The following is a 24,763-nucleotide window of genomic DNA, read 5'->3' as shown; positions in this document are numbered from 1 at the left end:
TTTACGTAAATTTTTTTGTAATATGATGAATTGAGTTTAATAACAATAATGCTTGTATGTATTAGAACACTGCGGACCCCGAAAATGGAAGTGCTAAGGAAAAAAAAAGGAATCCGAAAATACTTATTATTATCTTATAGCGCAACATTTTTAACGCCACACATAGGCAATCAATTATAATGGGTTTATGACGCTACATACAAAGTATCAATTCGTAAATATTAGATAAAAAGTTTTTTTTTTTTGTAATCATAGTGTAAGATCCTATTTGACACAGAGTTAGTCAAAAACCAAACACTAAAATATTACATTACAATTAAGGCACATCCTTATAATTTACGATTTTTCCAATTCCTATATTCTACGAAGTGTTCATTGCCACCCGACACGGATAATATCCGTGCCTATAATTTCAGACACGGATGACTTTTATACCTGGACAAAACAAATTTCGCGGATTAAGAATTTTCTTTGGTTAGATATCTCCATCAATGACTAAAAGTTACGGATATTCTTGACTATAAAAACACGGACTTAAATGCATTCAAAATTGGTTTGACGAATAACATAAATTTTAAATTTTTACAAAACCTATTTTTTATGGCCCTTGCGTTCGTTTATCACGTGATAGCGTCTACCCTATGATCCACGGGTTGGCCTTGATTTAATAGAATTGAGGAAGCACGGGTCTGCGGGTTTTTTGGCCCATGCGTTCACCCTGTGATGGCATACATCCTGATAATGTCCAACCCATGTAAAATATGTAATTAAATCAAAGAATTTTGGTACGAATTTATTTGTTAATACAAAAACACTATAAGAAAAGAAATATTAACTCCAGAGAAAATTTTCCATATGTGACTTTAACTAAATCCATGGACAAAAACAATTTTTGCCCGTATCTATAGGTCATCCGTGTTTGAAATTAAAGGCACAGCTATCATCGATGGCGGATGATAATAGCAGCGCCGACAATTCTATGTCATGTTATCACACATAATCTGTTAGGGGAACAATTGACGAGGATATCCTTAACTGCTTAAGGGTATTCGACAATATCGATTGGAATTTTGTTTTCTTATACGGTACACCAAAATTAAAATATTGTGTTTAAATCGTTTAAAAAATACTTTGAACTTTTGAAATGTTTTTATTTACAAATCCATCGAAATTATTTTGTTCCATAAAACTGAAAACTTTATTATAAAGACATTTTAAAAGTTAAAATACTTTAATTAAAATATACGACATATTGTCCCCTTTCGAAATTAATCAAATATATGTTCGTACTTGCTCGTGCATCGTATCAAACTATAAATTATGCCATAAATCATGTCTATCTTATGGCGTATTTAGATCTTATGAAGTATTTAGGCCAATATTAGATTGGCATCTAACGATATGATATACCTTCTTCTTCAATATCTCGTCAATTGTCACACCTTGTTCTATTAAATGGATACTTTTGTGTATTTGAAGCACAGATTTCTACAGAAAAGTTTCTGACGATTTATTAATATCTTATCTGCGAGAAAAACTCATTTTTAATCGTTTATTATATTGTGGCAATTAGCTAGATCGGATAATTTCATTGTATTTTCATTTATTGAAGTCTATGTTCAATTACTTAGCAAAATTCAATTGACCAGGTACTTAATTATTTACTACAAATTTAACTAATGCAGGTGGTGAATTTCCTATAATATCCTCAACATCAATCCCATCTTCTTCATCACTAACACACATCCTTGTTAAATCTGAAGCTACCGAACATGTTTCACTTATATCACTATGTGCAATATTTGTATGTTCATTAATATCCAATAGTACACATTGCTCCATTGGTTGTTGTAAATGTTCTGCAGTTGTTTTCATTACTAACAACGTCGAAGAAGATTTTGATGATAATGCTGATGATGTGATAATCGGTGTAAATAGATGTGGTGTTGTAGTCATTACATCATCATCATCATCATCAAACGCATTATCATTGATATTTGTTGTTAATAAACCACCTAGTGTTGTTGATGTTGATGATAGCGACTCTGATGTTGATGACAATGATTCTTCGAGACCATTTTCACAAGATTGTTCTCTAGATGTTTCTCCACTTCTATCAACATCATCATTATTATCACCAGATTCTGCTATTGATAGTAATTGTATTGATGGTGATATTTTTAGAGTTCCATCTCTAGAGGATGTTAGATCCATGTTTGCATTCGTTGATGATGTGTTAATAATATTATTTGAAATATTAAGTGAAGGTATTTCAATAGACATAGCGGGTTTACTAAACAAACAAACAAAATATTAAAAAATGTTATCTTAATCTTGTTGCCCCTTTTGGAAGTGGCTACTGAAACTAGAGCACTGTAGTAGATAATAGAGAGTAATTAATAAATACTGATTGATATTTTGTCTTCAAGAAGAGTTGCATATTTCATAATTCATTTTTTAACATGAAACTTATTCATTTTTTAGTAAACAAATATTTCGACAAAGGGCAGAATCTTATAAGAATGAATGAATGAAAAATGAATTTTAGTTGATTTCATCATGTTCATTTTTTCTGTTATAAAATTCTAGCCACCACGCTGCTCAGCCAATCACATCTACCGGTTCGAATTTCAGAACACACGCTCTCACACATCTATGTTTGTGATTTGAGAAAAATTACTCTCAAAACGAATCTAATTAATAGTTGATACCAGAATGGTCTTATTTACACACACAAACTAAATTGAAAACAAAATTCCTCATATTATCTCTAATATTATTTACAAATGCAGAGCTCTAATAGGACCAAAATAAATTTTTGATTGCAAAATTAGCCACTTCCTCAGTATTTATAGTTTAGGATAAAACAGTCCTAGTAATTAAAATGAAATTATTCTTTAATAAGGTAACAACAAAGAAATCTTCTAATTATTAAAATAAAACTGAAATATATATTTATTGATTATGAAATGATTTTAAGATAAAATTTTTAATGATAAATCTTAATTTTAATATAAATCAATAAATGTTAAAATATTTTTCATCTATATTTGAACATTCTCCATTTTACGAAACTTTTGCTTTTGAAATGGACTAAAAATTATTTACTTTCTCAAAATACATTAATTGCTAAGGTTTTGAACATTTAGCTGGCGAAGGGGATGTAAATAAATAAGGCAATAAAAAAAGAAATCCAATCATTTTAGAGTTTTATCTCGGAATCAAAAGAAATAAGCTGAAAACTTGTACAAACCTTTATTTTGATAGTACAAATGTCGTCTCAAAAGTCACATATGGTCACGTGTCACTATCCTTATAGATATTCAAGATCAAAGGTAGCAAAATTTTTTTGATAATATCTCGTTTCTTTTGCCTTCTATTGTTTTTACACTTATTATGAAAGTTGTAGAGGATATAATTCTCTAAAAATTTCGGCTAAAACTTTTTTTATACGTTTAACCATTTTTGAAATTAGTGCAGGGTCTATCGTGAATACCAGTCTATTATACTTAATGATGTTCTATATACCTATATAAATTTCTTTCCTTGCTTGTGTAACTTTTTCGGCTTTGTGAACCTTTCTTATTAGAGATGTTATTGGCTTAAAAAATTGCTATAGCAAACGGTGTGGTATTTTGCTTCAGCAGCAATCATATCATGTTCGTAGGATATCCGATTTTTCACAAGTACTTCCAAAATATCGTTTCGTTCTTCTGCTCTATTTAAAAAAAGGTTCAACGTATAAAAAAATGTTTCTGTCAAAATTTGTAGAAAATTTTTTCCTCTACAACTTTAATAATAAATGTAAATATGATTGAAGGGAAAGAAAAAGAGATATTGTAAAAAAACTGATTTTTGCATCCTTTGACCTTGAATATCTAAAGACTCTGACACGTGATCAGATGTGCTTTTTGAGACAACATTTTAACTATCAAAATAAAGATTTTTACAAATATTTAACTTATTCAGATAGATTCCGAGATTGATCCCTTTGGTGACCAAGATGAGTTTATTATTAATATTTCGAAAAAAGTTATTATCTGCTCGAAATAATAGCGTCGCAATTTTTAATGTCCAATATTAACATGAGATTTGATTGATAAGTAATAAAACTTAATAATTAAAATTTAACTAAGGATTGTAGAAAACTGAAAAGAACAAATTAAACAATATATGGTGAAGCCTAAAACCTAATATAGTTAAATAATTAACGTTCAATTAAAGATATTTAAAAAATACAAACAATTATTGAATATTTATATAAAAAAAATAGATGATATCAATGATGATAAGTATATGAAATTGAATCAAATACTACCTCTTTCTTAATGTCAATCAATCGGCTCACAGCGAAGAATATCAACTGTAACTAGAATTCTACATAAACTTTATTATAAACAAACACTGAAGTGGCTATTTTACTTTGGAAGTAAAATAGTCTCTAATTTTTGTTTATAATATGCTTATAAATTTGCTTAAAAAATTAATAAAATAAATAATAATCGATAGATTTTGCCTGGAAAGTTTAACTAAGTTTTAAAAATTATACTGGGCCATAGATTTTTGAATTGTTCAATAATTTTTGCACGATGCACGCCTAAACACAAAATAAGAGTCGAATATTGCATTTTATTTATGTATTTGCACTATTTAAAATTATAAATATTATAAAAGATGTTAAAATAATAATTTCAAAGAGTTGAAGCACATTCAACAAGGCACAATAATATACAACGGTTTTGATTCAAACATAATAAATAATACGGTTAAAAAACAAATTAAAAATGTTAAGAAACAATTCAACAACATTAAAATACGAACAGGTCAACACCCATAAAAAGAAATGGTGCAAATTAACATATTAAAAGCTCCCATCAGTAAAAACAACGAACAACAGTCGGAAATTTATTGCATTGGATGTCAAAATTGTTCGAAGAGATATGTGGGTCAAAGCAGACGATAGAATCGTAAAATAATGTGTAGCCGCTCACGTTAATGAAAATTATCATAAAAACGACAAATATAATTTAAAACTTTAAAAAAAAAGTACCCAACCTTAGTGAATAAGATTCCTATGAATGCCCAATTCGGACTTTAAAAAATTGTAAAGATAAAGTTGAATTTTTGAAATTATAATGATTTGAAATTGATCATTGACCTAAAATGATCACGCTTATTGGTCACCTGATCGAAGGTGATTGATCGACGTCAGAATTTTTTCAGTGTGCAAACCGTTACCAAATTACCAACGAGTAACATATACTATAAGAGTAATTAAGATTAGCTAATTCATACTGATGATGACTACATGGTAGCCGAAACACGTATTTATATTATAAAAAAATTGATATAGGAAATTGGGAAAAAAATTGAAATTTAACCATTTAAAATGTTCTAATTATGAAATATTTTTTTTGAATTTAAACGACCACTAAAAATTATACAAAATATCAAAAATTTATAACACAAATGGTTTTTAAAACATCATTTATACTTTCCAAGTAAATCTCTACTTGAGCATCAAATAAATTTTTGCTATAAATAAATAAATGCTTAATTTTAAATAATTAAATAATAAACACGATTGTATTGAATATGTAATTTATTGTAATTACCTGATAGATGTACGAATTGTACCACAATTATTTGCTCGCATTACAGTTTGTAACCAATTTGTTGGTGGATTTGGTCTGAAAATTAATTATTTTTCAATTAATACCATATATAATTGAAACCGAATCATAAATATTGATGGATTTAAGCAAGCGGCGGTCAAATAAACAAACGTCGCCTGTAACTCTAACAAAATTTCGAAAAATCGTAGTTTTATTTTGAAAATTATATACAAATTTGTTACCAAATGGTAGTACAGATATCGTACTTTCCTCCGATAAAGAATCTTTAAAATTGCAACGAAATTAATTGTTTAATTATCCCTTGTAGATTTCCAAAAAGCCTAGTTAAATCCGCCACTGAAAAACAATACGCTTAATAAAAATAATATCAGATACTTACAATGTACTAAATGGAAACATTGACGATGTATTATGTTTTATAATATTCTTGTTTCCTTGATAAGGCTTTTGTTCAGTAATGAGATCATCCTTAAATTTGGTATCTGTTGTTTGCTCTTGGTTCATTAAATCAAATCCTTTTAAATATTTTATATCGAAATTTAATTTTGCTATAATAAATAAATAAAAATTAATATAATCAATAACTTAATAAATTAAAGCAAGACTTACAAGTATCAATCGGTCCTAAACGTAAGGCCGTTTGAAATAGAAGATCTGGTGTCCATGTAATTGGTATTCTTATAAATATATTACCAGTATCAGTTGGTAATAATAATCCTAATTTTTGCATTAGCATAATAAATGGATGAATTTCATAAATACGACATTCTTCTGTACTCCATGTTACTAATGGAATTGCTTTTTTCAATACTAAAAAAGAAAAATTTGATAAAAAATCTTCCGAGTTACAAAAATTTCAATGGACAAAAAAAGAAATATCGTTTTAGGGGATTACATCCTAATTTTAGGGAAAACCCTTGAAAAAAAGCCTAGGGAAAAACTGAAAACTTGTTATTGTATGAACTAAAACATTTCCCGACTGCTTTTTACCTCAACTATCTCAATAATATATTTTTAGAATTTTTTAGAGTAAAATATACCGTATAAAAAAAGTGGATACTAACCACAATAATGATATGGTATTGGTTCCACACAATGATTGATATTAGTTACATTTGTATTTATATTTTTATTATTTTGTGTTGTATTTGTTGTATTAAAACCATAAATAATATTTAGTTTGCAATAACAAACATCTAATAATAATTTTTGTATTTCCAATAAATATTGATCACAATTATCTTCTTTTAATAATAATTCTTTATAAATATTTAATTCTGTTATATTTTTATTATCATCACTATCTAAATTATCATTAATTTCAGTATTATATATTATATATGGTGTATTATCAGTATTATCATTTCTTTTTTGTGATTCTTGTTTTAATTGTTTTGAATGTTTTGATTCAAGTATTGATTCTGTTTTATGATAACTATCATCCATAATATCTTCTTTTTCTTCTTTATCTTCTTCCTTTTTATTATCATTCATTGATAATGTTTTAATTATCTGTTCATCTAATAATATATGTTCGATATTTGGTTTTATGTAACTGTAAAATTAATTTATAGCTTGTAAATATATTATTTATATAAATCAAGGTGGCCACATTACTGGAAAGATCAGAGAATTTAAACTTTACTGGAAAAGCCAGGGAATTCCGTGAAAAAAGTAAATAGTCAGCGAATTTCCTTTTTTCATAATAAGTTCTAAAATAATTTATATAATTTTTTTTCTATTTGAATTATTTAAAAAAATGTAGCATGTGATCGTAATATATTGAATCATATTTAGTTCTGTTCGTTATTTTGTAAAATTCTCGTTCCACTTTATTTCAAAGTAATTTAAAAGTAATTAATTGATCAAGGAATTTTTTCAACTGGAAAACCTGGAAAAATCAGGGAATTTCATTTACGAAAAATGGTGGCCACCATGATAATGTATGCTAATATTATAAATTTGAAAGTATGTTTGTTTGTATTTTATTTGTATATATGTTTGTTTGCCTTGCTTGTCGTTTTTTGACGCCAAAACCAAACAATGGTTGGAGAGCTGAAGAATGATAAAGGCTTGTTCTATTTCGCGAGAAAATTTCATTTTCTCGGGAATATTCTTATTGATAAATAAAAAACGATTAAATTCGAGTCAGACTCGAGAACCGAGAATTGTATGATCCCATACAGTTCCTAAGTGATAAGAATGATTAATTTCAAATAGCTACTTATTACGATTCAAAAAATGCAGCCTTAGTAGGACAAACAGGCAAATATAATGACGACGTAAGCTTAATGATAAGGTCTCATAGTCTCATTGGCACTATTGATTCAGAACCAAAAAAATAATATTTATATAATATTATATAAAGTTAAAAAAGACTTATATGGCTTAATCATTATCTATAATCTAATGCAAGTGAGCAGTAGTTATAGTAGTCCAATTATAGTAAATGAACGCACGTTTTAGTAAATTAAATATCCAACGTGACAAATCATTTACGTCATTTGCTATTATTCTTTTTTTAAGTGGAAATAATACTCCGCTTTACATATATTATCTAACACAGGTGAGTATTTATACAGAACCAAAGTACTTAAGGGAAATTTTTTTAACACAAAATTTTACCATAATTTTAAACAGCAAATAATCATCGCATTGAAATTTGTTTAATATCGTTCGAAAACTTAAACTGCTTTCTTTTAAACCCTGGCATATTATTTTGTAAAAACTTTTATCACTCTCCCATTTTTCGTTTTGAAAAACGTAAAAAAAAACAGAATTTTTGCATATTTTAGGCGCTTTTTCATCTGGCCGCCATTTTATAAAAAAAAGGCGTTATCAATAATCTTATTATACTCATTAGAAAATTTGTACTTTCTAGTTTTGAAATTAAAGCTCAAAAATTTTTATCACCCCTTGAGCAATAGATTCCAAACAAAGAAATACTTTCTACAAGTTTTCAAACGAGCTATTGCGATTCGAGCTATTTGAAATTATAGAAAAAAAAAAACAATTAATGTTTGTAAAATAGTACTTACGATGGTAGATTCGATGACATTTTAAAAGGCCAATCACTATTCAAATGTGCATTTGAACTGCTTGCCGGTGTTTGTCTTGGTGTGTTAATGAATTTATGTATGACATATTCAATTAAATCAGACCAATCATCACATATATCATAATCAGTTTCCCATATTTGCGAGAATGTTTTCAAAATAATTGGTTGAAACAATGTTGATATTGATTTTAAATCACCACCAACATGATGCATCATTGTAAATATACAATTATTAACATATTCACCATTATTTTGAAAATGTTCTAACAATAAACCATATTGATACATCATTTCAACGGTTGCAAACTTTTCGATATGTGAATTTAAACTAAATTGTTGTTTATTGGTAACTTTTGTTTCATATTTATTGATATTATCCAAAAACATAATTAATATATGATTTGTAACAATTAAATCTTGTAAATATTGTAAATTTTGTATTTTTGGATTATATTTACGTATCAATAATACAAATAATAATTTAAATTGTTCTGTTTTTGCTAATTGAATTTGTAAATCTTTTAAATATTGTTTATCGTATGTACTCAAACGTTGAATTTTTTGATAAATGTCTAATGTTTGTAAAAATTCACGTATTGCTGTTACTACCTGTAAATTTATGAAAAACGAAATAACAATTATTCGGTTTAATATTTACGATTTCAGTATATTACTTAAAATTTTAAATACGACCTTTTTCACATTTTTTTTTCTTTTTTTTTTTTAAATGAAAGTAAATGTCTTGATAAATGGGCTAATTTTGTTCCCCGATTTTTCTGAAGCGATATGACCGAGAAAATAGACAATGAAAATCATTAAAAATCAAATTGGCGAAAACGATCCGGAAACACACGATGTTACACGAAGGTTGGTTTGACGTCCTTTAAAGTTGATAATAGTGATATTAATACAATTGTTGACACTGTTTTATTGTCATTGCTTGTCGGATTGACACCACAGATCACGAGTGCGGTGGAGCCAAAAATCGTTTTAAAATATTTCAAATATTGTGACTTTTTAACAATTTTTGAGTTACAGGCTCTATTCTCTATATTTTCATAAAAATTATCAAAAAGCATTTCTGTTTTTCATGAGAAAGGTCTATTTGTTAATTTGCGGTTAAAAAGCAACCCGCCTTAATGATTTGTACATGACACCAGTAGGGATGCCCGATTGAAATTTTCACCGCTATGTCTACAGACAATATGAAATTTGCGAAACCACCGATATAAGAGTTCACAACTTTTACCAGAATATCAGATACTAGACTTGGGTATAGTTGAATTGGAGCTACACTTTTGTAAACCATCTTCGAAGCAGGTCGTATATCGTGTACAAATTTGAGCTTAATCGATGCAGAACTTTTTGAGCCCATAAGCAATACACAAACGAACATAACATTTTTATATATAGATAGTTTACTTACCAAATGCATACGACGTAAAAATGGTTTTAAATCACGTCCAACTTGTTTTGATGCAATTTCTAATTTCTCCCATGAATCAACACCTTCATATATTAAATATGATATAATATCGTATGATAGAACACCTTGAACATGCTCTAAATCTAATTCCAATTGTGTTGCAAATTTTAAAAAGTATGTTATTAACCAAAAGAAATGCGATGTATCAATTTGTAAATGTAATTGATCGGTTAATAATTGTTTATATAAATCTTCCACTAATAAACTGTAACCTTTTAACAGGAAATCAACAGTGAATTCTTTTAAAATGTTGGAAATATCTTCATCGGTTGGGATATGTTGCATTAAGCCTTTCATATTTATTCTAAAACAAACAAAAAAAAAAACTCTTAGTTAGACTATCTCAGTTTGTTGTTTGCACGTGTCGTTTTACAAATAGTTGGTATTTATCTAAGGATAATAAGCATCACTTCTAATGAGGTTTTTTTTATCACTTTTAACGACTGGGCCTGACAGTGTATCATGATTTTTGCAGGAGCTGCCACAGTGAGGAGGAAAAAACGTTGTCTCATCTTCTATGTCACTGCCCAGTTCTTGCCACGAGGAAGTGGACTCACTTGAGCCAGCATTTCTTTCACGAACTCTCCGACCTGAAGTCCGTTGATGTCAAAGCACCCCTGCTGTTCTTAAACAGCTCCAAATATGTCCCAACCCAAGACAGCCTCTTTAACCTAACCAAAGACTACTTTTAAATTTTTATGGTTAATACGGCAAATTCGAAACCATCTGACCAGTTCTTTGGCAACAGCACAAAATAAGAGAGAAACATTTGCCTGATCAAAATATATAAATCGTATGAGTACTTACATATGTGTTTTACTTCGCTTAACTAATTTTTTTCTACGTAATTCTTTTTTATCATCTAATGTAATGGTTGCCCGTTGTATATTATTATTAAAACGTAATTTTTGTGATGGTGGTTTCTGATGTACTGGTTTAGTTCGTGTTGATTTTTGATTCGATTGATTTTGTTTATAACTATCATCATCATTACTTGATGAAATTGATTCTTTTTCCATTTGTGTACCATATCCACAGTCGGATAATTCTGATGTTAATTCCATTATTTTAATACTATTTAAACCAATTCCACTGGTTGATGATGACGATGTATTGTTATTATTGTTATTATTATTTGAACAATTATTTGTTGACATCTATTAATCCAGTAAATATGTATGAAAATATGGGGTTGCTGTGCAAAAGGTCGGGTAGTTTTGATTTTTGGATATGTTGTTAATGTTGAGCCCATGACTTAAAATCCAAGTTTTCCACCTCGGGGTGCCAAGGCGCGCCGCGGGGCGCGCCACTTTTTAATGAAATATCGAAAATTTGACCATTCCTAAGTGAAATCTCGCGAACGGTTTATTTTAGAGAAAATATTATTTTAATAAATTAAAGGGTAATAAATTTGTGACAGTTTAAGCCCAACACCAGGTTTGTAGCGTAAATAATGGCTGAATTATAGATCTTCAAAATAAATTAACTAAGATAATTGGGATCAATGATATAGGTTGGTAAACCTGCATTATTAATTGATCAGCTGAGTGTTAGTAGTTTAGTAAAATCAAATTAATTCTATTGTCATGTTATTGTCAGATTTGTTGTTTAAAATGATCTGAATGTTCGTGCATGGTTATTGCTTAAAAGTATCATTTTTAAGATACAGAAGTGGCTAGGTCAAGAGAAAAACCCTCAAAATGGACAGAGATGCAGCTCCTGAATCCCTTCTTAAAATGATATCTTGCAATTGTAAGAAAGCGTGCAAGAACTCATGTGGTTGCCGTAAAACTGGTCTTATATGTTCTTCTCTATGCACCTGTTCTCTAGGAGAATCTTGCGAAAACGTTTCGGAAATAAATCCGTTTGAGGGGAGCTTTGAAGACGAAGACGACATGCTGGCGTCAATAAATAACTCTAAACATGAAGATATAGGAGAGTTAAATTTTCCACTGGATGAAGAGAACAAGGAGCATCAGGCAGAGCTTGAGCATTTCCATCCTGGCCCATCAAAAATGCGAAAACTTTAAATAGATACTGTTATCGTTATTTGTAACAAATACTTCCAAAGTGTACTGTATTGTTTTAACTAAATAGGACATTCATTGATAAAAAAATGTTAATATATAACTCCTACAAACACACTTTTCATTCTTTCTTTTATAATTTTATTAATACTTTCTTTTATTCTTTTATAGCAAATAAACTAACATACACAATTAATTTATACGGCGTTTGATTTAAACAATTATATTGTGGAAATATTTTTAAAAAATCACGATTTTCACAAATCTTTGAAAAATTGGTTTATTTTGAAGGTTTGTATTTCAGCCATTATTTACGCTACAAACCTAGTGCTGGGCTTAAACTGTCACAAATTTATTACCCTTTAATTTATTAAAATAATATTTTCTGTAAAATAAACCGTTCGCGAGATTTCACTTAGGAATGGTCAAATTTTCGATATTTCATTAAAAAGTGGCGCGCCCCGCGGCGCGCCTTGGCACCCCGAGGTGGAAAACTTGGATTTTAAGTCATGGGCCTAACACTAACAACATAGGAAAAAATCAAAACTACCCGACCTTTTGCATACCACAATGTATTATTTTACTGAACTATATTAAAATTAAGCAAAAATTAAATAAAAATAATCAAAGTGTATTATGTAAATTTTTTTACTAAACATCGTGTAATTGAGTATGTAAATATTGTAGGCTTGTACAATTCGTTTCTTCGTGGAAAAGTCATAATAATGGAATTCTAATACGAAAAATCCTTTGTTTTTAATTTTAATAATGTTTCGAGCAATATTACGAAAACCAAAATTCTTATAATAGATAAGCAAAAATGTAGCAAACAAAGTTTGTTGTAATTTAACCGAAGACCGGTTTTTTCACTAAATTCAATTTTTACAGTCAAATTTATGTTCAAAGAATATAAAATTAGAATTATTTTTCGGGCAAATTGTAGAATTTAAATTGAGGTGACTCTGTGACTACTAAACTTGATATGAACGAAAAAATGATCTGAGGGCAATAACAGAGAATTTTATTTTCTAGTAATTTGCTTATTATAGAAATTTCAGTTTTGTTAATATTAGTCGATAAATTCTTTCTCAACCCTGCGCGAAGGATTGCCTTGCGGGTATCTTTAAATTTTCTAATAAAAGTCTCAATTGTTTATTGAAACTTATTTAACGATATTCGATATTTTAAGGCATGTTTAACGATTTTCTTAGCTCTCTTCCCAGCCTCCATTAATTTTTTATTTATTTTAAAAATCTATTTTCTTGGATTATGTTTTTTTTCGCTATGATATTTTATCAAAAGACGAATTACACTAGCAGTCCACAATTAATATATATTATATTTTATGTGGCCTAATATTTTTTAAGTTGATTTTATGGTGGAAAAGTTTTAGGTGGAAAATCATAGACTCTCAAAAATTCGACTCATGTCTTGTGTGAAGAGTGTAAAAACTGATAATGTTTCAACGTTGAATAATACCTAATTACAGCATCTGCCGGATCATAGAGAGTCTACTTTAAATTATAAATATTATAAATTACAGTCCAACAATCGCGTTATGTGTGACATGATTAACGAGCAATGTTAGCGTTTTGTATTGTTATTGTTGTATAATTAGTATTTATTGTTGAAAATAAAAAAAAACATACGAATACATCTACGCCATCTCTAAATTAATAGTGGCCATGTTTACATCTTTTAATAAATAGTGCCATTTTAATCAGAGCCTGGTAACAAGATAGAGGGTTTTAATTGGACCACCATGATTAGTCAAAACTGATTAATATTTAATGTATAATGATAGAAAACTATATTTTGTTTCTCTTCCTTACACGTAGCTAATATGTTGAATAAAAATGGCGGGTTTCTCTCGATAATACATAGCTAAAGGAGAACACTGATTACATTCTTTTTAACTGAGACATAGCAACACGCGTTATCTTAATTTCTCCTTGTCTAATATGTAAAAATTAATTGGACACCGTAAAAAATAAATGTAAACATAGTCATTATTATTAATTTGAGATCTACTTATTTACCCTAGTATCAATAGTTCTTGTTTCCTTTATGAATCCAATATTATTAGAATCCCGTGCATAGTTTGGGTATCGTTTCACATAAACTTTACGTGATGATGTGGTGGAAGAGTGCTGATTGTGAGACTGCATCTTAAATAATACAATGAAAATTTAACGCTCATTATAAGAAAATGATATTTGCTTAAAGTACACATATAGAATTGTTTTCATTTTCGCTAATTGATATCGCAAATGACCACTCATATTAGTAAATAAATTTTAGTTTATTTATTACTTTTGCCAATATGCTTATGATGTTTTCCAGAGAGCAAAACACAACACACGTTCAGTATAAAGAACTGCCATATTGTTAATTTAGAATTTTATATATTCGAAAAAACAATGTGTGTTGTGTTTTAATCTCTCGAAAACATTCTTATAATTTTATAGTTGCAAATAATTCTTGATTTTCAAAGACATTTCAACCTTTTTTGACATTCGCAAATCAAGAATTTCGAGAAAATTGCATTTAAAGTCTTAAATTTAAATTATTTATCAATATAAATAGTTAGTTGGAACGTCTATCAGAGAAAATGAATTAAAATCTATGTGTATATATTAAGAACATATCATTTTCCAATAAAGCATATATAATTTTTTTGGTATATGCTTCATGTAATAGATAACTATTATCTAAATAAACATACAATGGTACATGTATATTAAAATAATTTATAAGCGTTAAAATTATTCATTTTACTATCGATGGTCGAAAATTTTTATTATTACTATGAATTGTTCATTATATTTACAAAAATGAAATTTATAATATAATTTGAGCTCGAAATAAAGGATAAACCAAAATCGATTGACATTTTAATTTTTCTAATAATATAAATTTTAAAATATCATTTAGATTGGAAATTAATAAGGGAGAGTACCTAGATCACTTTGATTGGAAACTGAGCAAATAAAATCTTACTTGAAAATAAAAATCAAGTTCTGTAATTATAAACAATGAAATCAAATATTATTCATATCAAATAATAATTCAAAAATTTGAAAGTAAACAATTTAAAATAAATTTCAAATAAACTGAAATTTTACTGACCTCAATGTTATTAGGGTTTTTGTCGTGGTAATTTAAATATAACATGCTAATCACAATAATAACTGTTTGTAAAATACAAAAACGTACTTTTTTTAAAACAGTTAATTGTGATTAGCATCTTTAATTTAAAATATCACGTCAAAAAATTTCAATTTACTTTTTTTCCAATTATTTACTTTAAATTTATTGAATTATTATTGTTTGATAATACATATTTGGTTTCGTTGTTTATAATTCCAGAGTTTGACAAAGACTTAATAAAATTCGAAAACGATATCACAATAATTTTGTAGAGTTTCATTATTTCACTCAAGTCCACGTGCCGTGATCTACATTATATTTAGAAAATCAATATGGACATGATGATCAACAATTTCATTAAGAGTTTTTAATAAACAAATTATTATTTTGTATAGGTCATAGAACATTTCTCTATCACAAATTTAAAACAAATATTATCATAGCTTGATCGCCTCTACGCAAGCGTCAGCCTTAACAAGACATTCAGTACAATAATAAGTTTATTTCGTTTAAATTGCCCGCGAGAGTAAAATTAAAGAAGAAACAGCTATTGTATTGCGGACAATAAGTGAATGCTACACATTCAATGGATAATTAGTGATTTATTGCAGGGGAAAACGATGAAAAAAAATTCTTATTTTAAAATTAACGAAGAAATTTAATTTTTAAAATTTGCTTATCAAAGAGAAATATTCTTACCTTATTATTGCTAGCTTTTTTATTTCCAACGGCACTTGTCGATGCCGTTCCCGAAGATATTCCCGATGATGAAGACGCAGATTGATGACCATGTTCAAATGGTTTTTTAAAACGTTGTGATATGTTCTTCATGCATGCTGTTATACCTTTTGGACGAAACTGATTTGAAATATTTGTTTTTTCACCATCATCTACATTCATTTGTTGTTGTTGTTGCTGTTGTTGTTGTTCTAATTGTTGTTGTTTATGTTTATGTTCGTTATGTTCATTATGTAATTGTTGATGTGTTTTAGTAGTAGTTGTTGTTGAAGTTGTGGTGGATGTTGTAGTAGTAGTTGTATCATTGTTACTATTATTATTACCAGTATTACCATTTGTATTACTATTGCCACTACCACTATTACCACTACCACCATTATCTGATGAATCAGATGTGGGGTCAGATGTTAAAATAGGTGAAGAATCACCACTAGAGCCACCGTTACCACCACCATGTGGCGGTGGTGATGTGTTTGATTCATTATCTTCACTACTTTCACTACTTAAAGATGCTTCCACCCATAAATTTAATAATTTATGGAGTGTACCAAAATGCTGATCTTTATACATTAATGCGATTAATTGGACTATTGTTACACCCCAAAATTCCTGTAAATCAAATAAAAAGATAACAATATTATTAAGTGCACCCAATACACCATGAGAGGAGTAATGTGTGAGTTTAAGTTAGAAAGTCGTTTTGACGAGAATTCCGTGAATAGGCCTTTTCATTTTAATAACGATTCATTATTGTTTTGGAACAGTCATCAGTTGGATAAAGATACAAGATATTTCTTATTTATTTTATCACCTTAGTTTTTTAGCAAACTGTCCGAAACAAAATGTAATCACTTTTTAAAATGAAGAGGTCCATCGAGGAAATACATGCATTTTTGGAAAGTATTTTATAAATTACGTAACAATTTTTTAAAATAAATCGTCTACTTTAATTGATTTTGACTAGATCGCATCTTTGTTTATGCTATTGTAGATGGCAGCATGAATCAATCATTATGCTATCGGGTTTAAATGCTTAGAAAGGCACTATCTAACGATAAAATAAAGAACTATATATGTTAACTTGCATAGATATATAATATTTAACGGAAATATTGTTTACAAATACGTTTACAAAACTAGTTATGCATATGTATCCATAACTAGTTTAGGATATGCATGGTACAAAAATGAAAATTGGCATGGCATTGCATTATTTTGATCTATACTCAGAGTTGTTTTAGGGATAGTTAGGACATCGCCGCCAATTTCAGACAAATAAGTTTGGTATCTATGGTGATAATAGTGTCATAGCCAATTTTAGACTTGTGATCAAACTGTTTTGTTTATGATCGAACCAAAACTATTACAAGCGCTATGAGTGTTAAAAATTTGAATTAAATAATATATTTTATATACTCACCACGTGTCCATCATGAACAAATGTTTGTTTATGTGTAACCAAATGTAAAATAACTTTATCGATACTTTGTGTAAATAAATTCCATAATATTTGATTTTGTATATTTGTACCATTTGTTTCATTACGTTCCAAATTTCGTTCACCATTTGCACGTGTTGTAAATTCAATTAAATCAGGTGGTATATGTAACACATTACGTAACAGTAATAAACAATTATTTATTGAATCACATTGATCATATGATAATTTATTGGTGGATGCTGCTACTGCTGAAGATGTGGTCACAGCCGTTGTAGTTGTCGTTGCTGTGGTTGCTGATGAATAACTGGTTTGTGTTTCAGTAATCTGTTTAATATAATCTAATATTGCTTTTGTAGCACGTGCATCACTAAATGCTTCTTTACTTGTTGCTAATAAACGATTTAATTCAAATATGGTGTGACGACCAACATCCGTACGTAACATTGCATCCGTTGATAATAAACATTCAACGGGTACGGTTAAATTCACTAATATACGTATTGTTGCATCGATTATTTGGTTATCATTTTTACAATAAATTAATAGTGGCAATAAATCCTTTTTGATATTTTGTCCGAAACCAATTGCACGACGAAATGTACGTAGTGTTCGATCTTCGTTCAATAATTTTTCTAATATATTTTTTAAATAACCTGTAAACAAAACAAAATTACATTATTAAACAATTGAAGAGAGAAATTTATCAAAATAATTAAGCGGTTATGAGTTATTGAGAGACTTAGTTTATTATCTAGATAATACAAGTTGAATATTTATTCCAAAAAATATTGACGCATCCTTACACAAAATGTACCTAGATATTAAAAAAAAAAAATTAAGCCAAGCGCTAATTGAGACACAGCTTGGTGAAACGACGTGACGCAGTTTTATGTACCACCATACATAAACCTGCGTTAACCACCGACCTCCATATACATAAAACTGCGACAATATTTACCATAAATTAAAAGAAAAATTGGTTCCCAAATTTAAAAAATGTGTCGGATAATTTTTTTTTTTTACTTTTTTAAAAGATTCTGGCTAAAATAGTAACGAATAAAATAGACAGCCTGATTATATTCCTTACATATTTTAGTATCAAGACACTTTTTTTTGAGTGTTTTATGAATTTTTTGTAACTAATAGTTTAAACTAAAAATATACCAACATAGTTATTATGTTGAAATATTTTTATTTATATTTTTATTTGCATAATATTTATTCATTTATTATAAACTAAATGAATTATGCAAATAATTATCATAACAGAAATGGATGTAGCAAATTTATCAACTAAATACGCTAGGTTTTCAGAAATAGGATTATTATATCATATTACATAAGTTATACAGTTACAAGAAATATAATGTACCAAAATAAATTTGAATAAGTGAAATGAACAATTGATTGGGTTAACTGTTGAAATAATCTGTATAGAGACCGTGATCTTGACCAATTGTATAAGTTTAAAAAGCCGAGACCTTCCGGTCGACCTTTTGCAATTTCGATATATTTTCTATTATCCTGCCTTCATATTATCCGAAAGGTTTGGTATGAAATAAGAAACACAATAGATTAATTATTGTTTTTGAGAAAATGGAAAATTATAATCTATAATTATTCTTTACCACTACCATCCTCATTATTGACAATGTTATATGCTTGTGCCTGCGCAAAATGAGATAAAGTTATTGAGATATAAGGGATTTTATCACTGATCTCTATGTTACTGGGTAGAAAATCTATATTGCGTAAAAAAAATAAAAAGTATAACTAAGTATCTTTCTATGATTGTATTGAAGCATACTCAGCCCCTCAGAGTGAGTTACTAGGAACTAAATAAAAACATTCCACGCATGCGCGATTACAATATAGAGATCTCTATAAAGTTTTATTTTCTTTAGTTCTAGCCACTCATTTGATGGCGCTTGTATATATCTATATATCTCAAATTCAAACCAATTTCAATATATACGATCCTCTATCCATATGTTATATATCTATGGATTTCATAGATCATTTCTTGTTGCTGATACCCGGACAGATTTAATATTTTTGGATAAATGTGTGGTTTAATCTAAAAAAAACGTGAATAAAAGGAAGTAAGTAATTTAGTAGCAAAATCATTTACCTACATTTTTTGATAAAATTTTGTACATAGCTGCACATTTTTTACAAAATAGTAAATAGATGCAATATTTATTAAGACAAAGTCAGCGTTAAGTAAGCTTGCTCTGCACTTTGTATTTGCTGATTCGTTTTGCTGAATATTATCAAATAATTTTTAAATAATGATCGTTAATACATATGATAAGTAACTACTAATCACTGTTTTATTGATCATTCGGAAAAATTTTAAAAATCGATAACTGCTGACTTTGCCTGAATTGCGTCCATTCAATCATACAGGGTGGACCATTTTAATCTATTATGGCTCTAATAACTCGTTTTATACATATCCAATCAAAAAATAACATTGCAGAGTTTGATGGGGCACATCATGTTCTGACATCAGATTGGACCTAGTTTTCCGGGTTGCTTTAATAGGAAATTTATACCCTTAAAGGTAAGAGATAGAATACAACTTTAAATTAGAAAATTGATCCTTATAAAAAACTAAAAATTTTTCGAAAATCGTGGTGGAAATGGGATTTAAATATATGTCATTATTGAATTTAATCGAAAGAAAATACACTAGTTTTAGGAAAATTTTTTTAGAGAAAGTTATCATGGTCATTCATCTGTGGTATTAACTTTTAAATCCAGGTAAATTTTCAAGGTCATTTGAAGATCAAGATCACTCACGAAGTTTAAAGACGCACATGATTTTAATCTGAGAAATTGGCGAACATTATGTCAGAGTAGACCGAAGTTCGCGAAAATTTTGAGCAAGCCAAGGTTCGTTGTGGGCTGTAGCGCCTGCTAGTGATTACGATAATGATAATTAATCTTCATCACACTATTGTAAATTATCATTATTGATAGTCATTGGTATAAAAAAAATTTTTTATTACTGTTTTTCGTCTTATCTCATTGAATTATACAAGCATTCATCGCCAAATTTCGTCGACTTTATAAATCTTAATCGACCCTGTATTAATATATAGGATATAAATAATAAAAAAAAATTGAATAAATTATTAATAAAAATTTTCACGGTCACGATTCGTGATAGCGGAAAATGGAAATGTAAAATTGTTACAAACCATGAAAGGAATTCTAAACCTACAAAATTTATCAAATGAGATCATGGGCGTGCCAAGAGGGAATTTGGTTCTTGACTGCCCGCATATTTCGTTGGATACCCTGGTTTACGCCAAAAATTTCCGATTTGCCTCTTAGGCTAAAATATTAGTCATTTTTCGCATTTGCCCCTTCTTAATCAAAAGCTGGGCTCGCTCATCTTAAGTATCTTTGATTTATTTAAAAAGAATTTATGTCGCAGCCGACTAACTTAACTGACCGTTCAATTAACAGCCTAACCTTTTTACTAAACGGCGTCTTTTTACCAAATGACTTAGATCAATAACCTGAAACCCACACGCTGTCAAAATGGCGTCGCAAGCAACAATATTGTTGTTGTTTTTCACAGTTTGATTGCGATTAAAAAAAGTACAAGTACAGTTGGAACTAAGTATGGTACTAATAAAAACTGGTTTTCAAAATACCATGGAAGTTTAACTTGCGTTAACAAATAATATTTTAATTACTTCAAACTTATGAATTTTGTTATTGAGTTACGGCTATTTAATCTCAATAACAATATGTTATATTTAAAATTACGTAAATAAATAAATAATCTCTAATGTTAGATATTCCATCTTTTTTTTTGTCAAATGGCCACCCTATTATAAGAATAGCCTACGCATCAGCCAGCCAGTTTATTAAATCTTGCATAAGATGCTAAAAAGGCTAAGCTATTAATTGAACGGCTAATTAAGCTAACATGTCAAAAAAATAAAAATAAAATAAAAACTATTAAAATAAGCAATTAAATAATTTATAAGCTCATAAAATTATTATTCATTCTTTTTCTTTAATTTATAGATTTGTAATAGATATATTACTAAATCTATATTTATTTACACAATTACACGTAAATATGAAATCAATACGAAGATAACTAAAATATGACGTCACATAACATACGACAACCATCTTTGTCTTTTTTTGCTATTTTATACAAGTATATTATTTTTGTACCGTAGTGTAAACACTATTTTATCCAATTTTTTCTCGTTACTTTTGGGCATCTTCTGCTTACCCCTTTTAGTTCAAATCGATCTCTCTTCAGGCGGATACATAATATTAATGCACACGAAAATCCGATTTTTTTCGATGTTTTTAAGATTTTGCCCGCCCACGCAGCTCATTCAAATGGAGATAGGGGGTTGAAAATTTGTATATAGGTTGGTCAAAGATTTAACATATTTATAAGCCTTTGCCCCCCTCAAAACCATCCCATTGCAATAAAAACCATCTTAAAATAATAAGGCCCTAATGAGAGGAAAAAACGAGCTTCGTGTTATAGCTCCGCGGCTCACGAATTTTTTTTAAAATAAGGTCAGAAAATTTTTTTGGGAATTTTTATCATCTATTTAATTAATTTTAATTTTCAAAAGGCCGTTTTTTTTCAATAATATATGTTTATCTAAAATAAAGAATGAAAATAAAGCAAAAAAATTAGTCGAAAATTTATTGAAAACAAACGATTGAATTAATTGTTGAAACACCATGTATAGACAGTGTTGATGACGCAATCGTTTGTTTTTTGACGTCACGTAGGTAAGTAAAGAAAGACATCCACTCATTCATAACTGATATTCTCATATAATATATAATACAAAATTTGGACCTTATTTGCGCCCTCGCGTGGGTAAACAGTGATGTTTACAAAAAAATGTTTCAAGCAAAAGTTGTTTATTTTTATATGGGGAAAATTTTGTTCTATCTCTAAGGGTTTACAAGATGGGTCCTACGGACCCAAGACCCAATTGATCTAGATGTTGACCATTTACGCACTCGATCTAACTTTTTGCGTCCTAAGCTCTCTATAAAAATTTGAGCTTGATATCTTTTTTCGTTTCTGAGTTATCGTGCTTACGGACAGACAATCGGAAATGGACTAATTAGGTGATTTTATGAACACCTATACTAAAATTTTGTTGATAGCATCAATATTTTTAAGCGTTACATGTATATGATATAAAAATCAGGTACTTTTATTAGATAGTTTTATTACTTTTAAACAATAGTTTATTTTCGAAAAAGGTCGGTTTTATTCCTGCTTTTGGTGCTGCCTCTAGCGATTTTTAATATGAACTGCAATTGTGAAAATAGCTTAAGAAAGTTTTACTACTTTTTCAAATACTGTCTAAGCTTAAGAATTTGTACTTGATATCAAGGATATAATATATTTAATTACATGTACATCATGTTAAAAATATGGCATACTGTATGTACTCTTTTAATAAAAAAGGGTTTAAACATATTGTTGCATTTTTTTTTTTTGGGAAATAATAAGGTAATAAATAATATAATATTAATCCAACATAAAACTTACTGAGACAGTGTTCACTGACTTGATACGTATCCCCTTGTAAAACACCCAGAGATGCAAAAATGCTGTGCATCTCTGGATTAACTAAAATCCACGCCATGGCGATTAATTTATTTAATTAATTAACTACTTAAAACACTTTTTATCAATATTTTGAATCTTAAGGATCTAATTATATAAATCGATATACACTTATAAATAAAAAGGTAACTACGTGTTGTCTTATTTTAATAATTCATAACTATTTCTTCATTAAATTTACGTATATATTTTTCATTTAATAGATATTTTTATTAATTTTATAATATAATTAATTTATGAATGTTTATAACTGTATTTTTATCATTTATAAAATTTTTTGAACTGACTAAAGAAGATTCACTTGTTAGCCGCATTACACTTTCAATAATACTGAATGTTTTTTTAAACTTGATGTTTAGAATTCACGTGTAACAACAACGTGATCTCCTCTCACTTCAACGTGCATATCTATGAAGCTATGAACTGCGAAGGGTGAAAGGATATTCACAATAATATAAATAACAGTGACTGCCAATAGTTTGGTCTATGGGTATATCAATATTCATCAACTTAATTGATGAATATTCAATAATATTTCTATTTGCACTGATTAATAGGTCTTTTCATCGATTTGCTATTGTTTCGGATAGTTGTCAAAAAACTATTCAAGTAACTATCCTTTAATCAAAAAGCGATTTTTGACAAAGATAGTAGATATGTTATATGTCTTTACTTGAACACCTTTTTGACATCTGTTCACAAACAGAAATGTCAACAAAAAAGAATCATTTTTTTTAAATGAAAGAGTCTATTATTACTCAATATCAGAGTATGCTTATGTCTCTGTCATCTTCGTACGTCATGTCATGTAAATAATAAATTCATTATCTATACAACACCATCTCTTCGATATAAGAAGAATTACTATGCAAGACCTATGACAATATAATTTATGGTGTGAATTGTATTTTTCTGAAAAACAATTAAAATTTCAAAGTGTCTTAGGCATGCAGAATAGTTTTTAAAGAAACCAAACGTAATGTCAAATAAATGGATTTCGTGGTACAGCTATTTTTCAAAACTAAACAGTGCTTGCGTTTGCATTACAGTAAAATCCAATCATAATGTATTAGGGGATACTCTAATAAGGGAACCGTACAAAATATTAGTTTTAAGCACAAGTACCAGGCAGTTTTGAGAGTACAATCTATACTTTAAGCATTACTCCACAATTTGTGGCTATGGGCCATGGGTATAGCTATCATTGCTGACTATATATGGGCTCTTGGATAAGTGGGCCCAGGATTAGTGAGAAACCTCTACTACTGATAATTACCAAAGACTATAGGATAGACAAGAAGCAGCAGTATAATTATAAGTGACATCTGGAGTCTGAGGCGATCAACTATTAAGTTTGTAGGCCTTTGCGGGTATGGCTATTAAGTTTAACTACTTTGCGGGGGTGACTATTAACTATTAAGTTTGAAAGCCTGACTCGGTAGAGGCGCTGAAACTCGTATACTACGATTTTACATTAGCTCATATGGGCTGCTTCTCCTCTATCCTATGCTCTTTGATAATTACCATGAATATAATTACCTTTATACTTAGGACTTTTAGTTCAATAACCTGTATAAGTAGAGCAA

General features: G+C 28.7%; 1 protein-coding gene across 1 annotated transcript; it reads right to left on the bottom strand.

The window, feature by feature from the left end:
- LOC123292921 (protein timeless) lies at window positions 1-23,316 on the bottom strand. Its single transcript, XM_044873638.1, has 13 exons — window positions 23,100-23,316; window positions 17,516-18,189; window positions 16,057-16,704; window positions 14,247-14,375; window positions 10,988-11,337; window positions 10,121-10,484; window positions 8,675-9,303; window positions 6,975-7,191; window positions 6,701-6,911; window positions 6,246-6,446; window positions 6,016-6,184; window positions 5,616-5,690; window positions 1-2,293 (listed from the first exon to the last, which is right to left on the bottom strand). Exons 1-13 carry the CDS (start codon window positions 23,194-23,196, stop codon window positions 1,654-1,656), a joined length of 4,404 nt encoding a protein of 1,467 aa, XP_044729573.1. The 5' UTR covers window positions 23,197-23,316; the 3' UTR covers window positions 1-1,653.
- Window positions 23,317-24,763: the final 1,447 nt, after the last annotated feature.

This window comes from Chrysoperla carnea, chromosome 1, assembly GCF_905475395.1.
Source record: "Chrysoperla carnea chromosome 1, inChrCarn1.1, whole genome shotgun sequence".
NCBI lineage: Eukaryota > Metazoa > Arthropoda > Insecta > Neuroptera > Chrysopidae > Chrysoperla > Chrysoperla carnea.
This window is presented reverse-complemented; position numbering and strand designations above follow the sequence as displayed.

Excerpts from the sequence above, each read along its gene's own strand:
- LOC123292921 (XM_044873638.1), bottom strand. The coding sequence starts at position 23,196 with ATGGCGTGGATTTTAGTTAATCCAGAGATGCACAGCATTTTTGCATCT. Across the intron at positions 14,376-16,056 it reads AAAAAGCTAGCAATAATAAG|ATGCAGTCTCACAATCAGCA; the intron begins GTAAGAATATTT and ends GTATTATTTAAG. Across the intron at positions 6,447-6,700 it reads AATACCATATCATTATTGTG|TATTGAAAAAAGCAATTCCA; the intron begins GTTAGTATCCAC and ends TTTCTTTTTTAG.